The sequence below is a fragment of the Symsagittifera roscoffensis genome, chromosome 2 (assembly GCF_963678635.1).
Source record: "Symsagittifera roscoffensis chromosome 2, txSymRosc1.1, whole genome shotgun sequence".
NCBI classification, from domain to species: Eukaryota; Metazoa; Xenacoelomorpha; order Acoela; family Convolutidae; genus Symsagittifera; species Symsagittifera roscoffensis.
In genome coordinates, this window is record NC_087063.1 from 48163219 (window position 1) to 48168734 (window position 5516).

The 5516-nt window shown below is 38.8% G+C and overlaps 1 protein-coding gene across 1 annotated transcript; it reads right to left on the reverse strand.

Moving 5' to 3' along the window:
- Positions 1-334: 334 nt before the first annotated feature.
- On the reverse strand, positions 335-3492 carry LOC134840286 (methionine adenosyltransferase 2 subunit beta-like). Its single transcript, XM_063856038.1, has one exon. It carries the CDS (start codon positions 3488-3490, stop codon positions 2603-2605), a length of 888 nt encoding a protein of 295 aa, XP_063712108.1. The 5' UTR covers positions 3491-3492; the 3' UTR covers positions 335-2602.
- Positions 3493-5516: the final 2024 nt, after the last annotated feature.

Genomic DNA, 5516 nt, shown 5'->3' on the forward strand with positions numbered 1-5516 from the left:
GTGGACCGAAAGCAATGGAGAGCTCTGGTTCGTGATATCGTCATTGCGGGCAATGGGCGGCAGTCCCTTTAACGCCCTACTTGGACTTGGCCACCCAGGCCAAATAGGCACTAACTTCACAGACTAACAAGTTATAATCACGCATTCTTGTTTGCGTTTTACTAGAATGGAGAAAAACGATGAAAGAAAAAAAAACTCTGATTACATGAACGGTGCTGGTGTACAAATTATTTAAAAAATCGTCCTTTTTGAATTGATTGATACCACAATTTCGTTCCGAAAACGAGCAAAAAGACTATAAAAAAGCTCTCGTTACTATTAAAAAATTCTCGTTACTTTCTATAAAGGAATATCAAGTGAGCATAAATGAAAAGTATCTTGAAAACAAAAAACTTAGAACAAAAATAATTGGAGACCAAAATTGTAATTCCACGTCATGATAGCGCCACATGATTGCGAGATGCAAAATTTTACACAATCTGGCTTAACCGTTACATTATCTCTAACCTTTGTATTCGATATCAAATATTTCCTGATGTGTTCAAGCTATCTAAAGTAGTACCCATTCCGAAGTCGAAAGTTATCAATCAATGCAACATGCTTCGGCCCATATCTGTTTCCCCGAGACTTCCTCGGATTTTTGAAAGACTCGTATTTGTGGCTCAATAAGAACCAATTTGGTTTCAGAAACAAATCTTCGACTAGTTGTGCGCTCATTAAATTAATGGACGACTGCAAGTCTCTCGAGAAACAGGGATGCGATTATATCCGAATCTTTTCGTTGGATCTTAGCAAAGCTTTGACAGAGTGCCACACCATCTCATAATCTCACAATTATCTGAAGTTGTCCCGAGTGTCAATTCCCTATATTGTAAACTTGATTCGTTCTTTTTTGATGCACCGGAAACACAGATCATCAACGAGCAGTACCAATAGTGGTGTAGTGCAGGGGACTGATGGGTCCCCCGTGTTTCAATCTTTCATATGACGATTGTCAAGTTACTCAAACCGTGGCGACATCTGCAAACTTTGCGGATGACAACACACCCTGCATCGGTGGTAAACATCGAGTTGACTCGGCAAATCAAGCCACCGGTCACATCATGGAATGGTGTGAATCCAATAATCTTATCTTGAACAACGAGAAATCCAAAGAAGTTCAGATCAAAATATCTCACTCAGTTACTATTCAACCAGTTCATGACATTGAGATCACCGACAAAGTTAAAATTCTAGGCATCACGTTCACCGATAAACTCTTTTGAACCTCACATAACAAAGGCAACCAAAAAAGCCTCATCACAGCTGTTTCTGCTGATTAAACTAAAAAGTCTTGGATACACCAAAACTGAACTCAATATTCTCTACAATCAGCTTGTTATGCCCATCCTATTGTATGGTATTCAAGTATGGGGGGCGCACCCCATTATTTGCTCGACAAGATGGACCGAGAGTCCAGAGGAGGGCTGTTGATGCAGGCGGTTATTCAAGGGTTTGTCTCAATCAACGACTTAGTAAGGAAAGAGGACGAAAAATTTTACCAATTTATATCGAGATATGACAACCATATTCTATCAAATATGATTCCATCTCGATCAGAGTATACCGAAGCAAAATTGAGTCGGCAATTATCTGATGAAAGAAAAATACATGCGGCATTTCCTTGACAGGTTCTTGAGAAACTACAATTTGTAAATGTATTTGCTAATCATGTTTATTGGGACATGTCTCTGAGAAGTCTCGGAATATAAGCGCTGTTAGTACGGTTCTGTAACTTGGCATACAGATCACTGATATTGCTGCAAACCATTTGACCGGAATGAAACTTCGGATTGTGATTGATTTTGCGATGAAAATATATGCGGCGTTTCCCTGACAGGTTCTTGAGAAACTACAATTTGTAAATGTATGGTTAATCAGTTGTTCTTTACTGATTTCGATTTCAATTAAGACTTATTTATTTAAAAACAAAATTTGTGAAGTGTTTTTTAAAATCAGGTTATTTGAAAAATTTATTTAAAACAAGCGAGAACGTCGTATCTCGGAAACTTAGGTAAATGAGCAGTCATACTTTGAGGCCACAGTTGCAACCCCTGAAAATACGCGGTCGTCCGCCTACTACAGGTTTGAGAATTTCAATTTTGTGAATTCTTTAAAACCTACGTTTTTTGAGATTTTGTGGAAAAGTCTTACAAAAATTGTCATATCTCATAGACACGGATTTCAGGAGACAGATTTCGTGTCCAGGTTTTTTTTTCAACCACAGAGTACCCTAACAGCTTTTCGACATAGTTTAAAAATTTTCGATCTTTATTTTTTAGGCTATTTGAGCTTTGTCAAAAACCAATTAAAAGAATTTGTTTTTTTTCTAAGGTTTGCCCTTCCGTAAAACGGAAAAAGCTATAGGGTTAACGCATTCACGCTCCTCAGATGTTTGGCGAGTGAACACAAACCCCATATACAAAAAATACATACTTTGGAAACGACAGTTAGTGATTATTCGAAAATGAAAACAGGAAATCGTTCGATTAACTAATACTTTTTAATGGATGTCTAAGTGCTCACATCCTTTCCGGATGAAAATTATATACAATTTCAATTATTATCCCAAAAGGAGTGACATCGCATCATCGAAAGGAGTTTGCTGAATACTCAGTTTTAATTCATTCTTTTCCATGGAGAGATGACAGTCATAAGGCCTCTTTACTGCGGTACTTACAACTGTTTCGGGTTCAATATAATCCAGTGAGATTTGTTTCAAACGAGCCATTCTTTGGACCATTTCAAATTTTGTCATGCACTCATTTCCTGAAAAATGCAAAACTCCTAATCCTTCTGGTTTCTCAGCTAGATAATTGCTAATTTCTAGGAGAAACATTGCAACGTCATCGCAAAAAGTGGGATATCTTTTCTCTATATGATTCATTTTGCACATTTGCTTCTCCAAAAAAGATAGTTTCAACGCCTTCATAAGTATGGTAACAGCGCTTTCATCCAAATCTTCGGTCCTTCCGAAAAGCACAGGAACTCTTAGTATACACCACTTTAATCCTTCTTTTGCCTTGACACATTCTTCTCCCGCTAACTTCAGTTCTCCGTACGTATTGATGGGGTTGGGTTTAGAATTTACTTCGTAGGGTGCATTGGTCCCGTCAAAAACATAATCAGTGCTGATATAGATCAAAGAAATATTGCTCGCTGCACAGATAGAAGCGATGTTATCAGTGCTGTTAACGTTTAATTGCTTTGACTTTTCTGGATTTTTTTGAACCTCTTCAGGTCTGCGTTCAGCTGCCGAATGGATTATTATATCTGGCTTGTGAGTCATGACAAATTTTATCACAGCCTCATTTTCTAGCAGATTTACTTTATGCAATGGAGATGAGGCCCGTGAAAAAGCCATTCCAATTATCTCAAAGTTATTTTTTATAAATTTGGCCATCACAGCGCGTCCAAGGAGACCAGATGCACCCGTCAGTAAAACTTTCATACTTAACTGAAATATAAGCAAATATCAGTGAGAGGCGAAGGCGATGCAAGAACAAAAAGAAAAACCGGAAACCCATAATTAAGCAGTAGGAATTAACATTTCGTCCAAGTACAATTTTTCTGTTAAATTATGAAGGTTTGTGTACATTTGTGACATTCGACCAGAATGTGTCAAAATGCAAGTTTGGATTCGAATTTTTATTGTTGCATCTGACTGGGAAGATTGATGGTTTTTACGAGTTAATGGTGTTAATTATTCTGTTTAACGAATCAGGAATGGTTAATTTGGATTGACATGCTGATTTTTAAAATTTCGATTTGAGCATGAACACGTAACAATGTAACAGTCGCCTACTTTAGTCACATATGAGGCTTAAGAAAAATAGGCCCTATAACCATTGGCTCAAGAGTCAGGGACACTATCTCTTGTGTTTTTCCGCCTCAAGAACGGTCGGAGCCAATTCGGTTCGCTTGCGACATGAGACTGGAACCCATTACAGCTTAAAGGCCACTACCAAAATACCCCCCCACTCTAGAAATAGAAACGTCCCCATACTTAGGTCTCGGAATACCCAAAATACATGAACGCCATTAAAAACCGGGTCGGAACCATCCGCTTAGTTACTTTTTATTGGACAGTGGAACTTTGATCCATTTCAGATGGATCAACCTAAAACTCGCCTTATCTCAACATAACTATCATAAAATGCACTCGAGAAATTTAAATTGGAACTTACATATCGACGCACTTGAGTATGAGGAGTGAGTTAAAGATGAGCAGCTTGAGAATTAACTAATATAACTAAATAAGTTTTAAGGCCAATTAGTTTCAATAACGAAAGTAAGTTCTGTCTCAAGAATTGAAGTTTTCGTTTGGACCATTAGGACACTCGAGTAGTCCTCTATTCCGTTGAAGGTCCACACTATTCCATTCGAATAGTGATCCTTCCTCAAGTCAATGTTGTTTTCTCCTGTTTTCGGGATAAGACAGCTCTACTCTCTTGATATTTCGTATCGAGAAATTGCGAACAGCAATCTCCTGCCTTTTTCTTGAGTAGTTTCCCGCTCTTGTTAATTCGGGTGTTCTCATTTCTGACTTTTTCATTTTCAGTTGGTTCGAGAAAATTGAGCATGACATGCTCAATTCGAATTTTGCAAAATTAAAATTTCACTCCAAAATTGCGTATTTCTCAAGGTCAAACCCCTAGACATGACCGACCCAAACATACTCCCCGGACTCGAGATCGATGTCCTCATCGTGTGTTGTCATCTGCCAATAAGTCCCAGAGAACCGAGTGTTGCTCAAGATACAGTGCCAGTGGTCATTTACAGAAGTTTGCATCGAACTTAAGCTTATCTACCTTGCAAAATTCACGACCATATAAAATTTTCACACTACCGCTAAACAGCAATCAAAATCTGCACACACCTGCACCCCTGGATCCCCGTTTTTTTTTTTTTAAGCTGGAAATTTTTAAAATTTCTTTTGTCCTATTTCAGTCAGAGAATTGTCATGCATCAGTTTGATTTATATACTAGATCTATCATATTAATAACAATATCTTATTCGTCTAAAATTTCTTTTCCGTGAACCCAGATTTTATCCAAGTTCACACTCAAGCCCCCTCCCTCTCAAGACTCAAGACTCTAGAATTTCCTTTCGAGCCACTGGCTCACCTCATGTTCTTCGCCTTCGAGGTACCTGATACCGGTGTTCTTGGCACTGTAATTTGTTCCAATAGTGCCTCTTCGTCATCGGAGCTAATCACAATTTCCTCCCAGGCCTTCAGCTGTTCATAGGCTCGCATCCACTCTCTCTGCTCTTGCAACCTTTTCAATTGACTTGGTAGGCCTTTCACCTTCGACTCCCGGTTCAAGCAGAAGGAGTTATGAAGACTCAAGCTCACATTCCTCGCCAGGTCCTCCTCCAGTATCGTTTCCCTCGCTCTAGAATTGTCTCTGGATATTCTGCCTACTCTTTTCCACCCCGCCGTGATTGCGTTTCGATGGGTTAGCAGAGGTCTCTT

Excerpts from the sequence above, each read along its gene's own strand:
- LOC134840286 (XM_063856038.1), bottom strand. The coding sequence starts at position 3,490 with ATGAAAGTTTTACTGACGGGTGCATCTGGTCTCCTTGGACGCGCTGTG.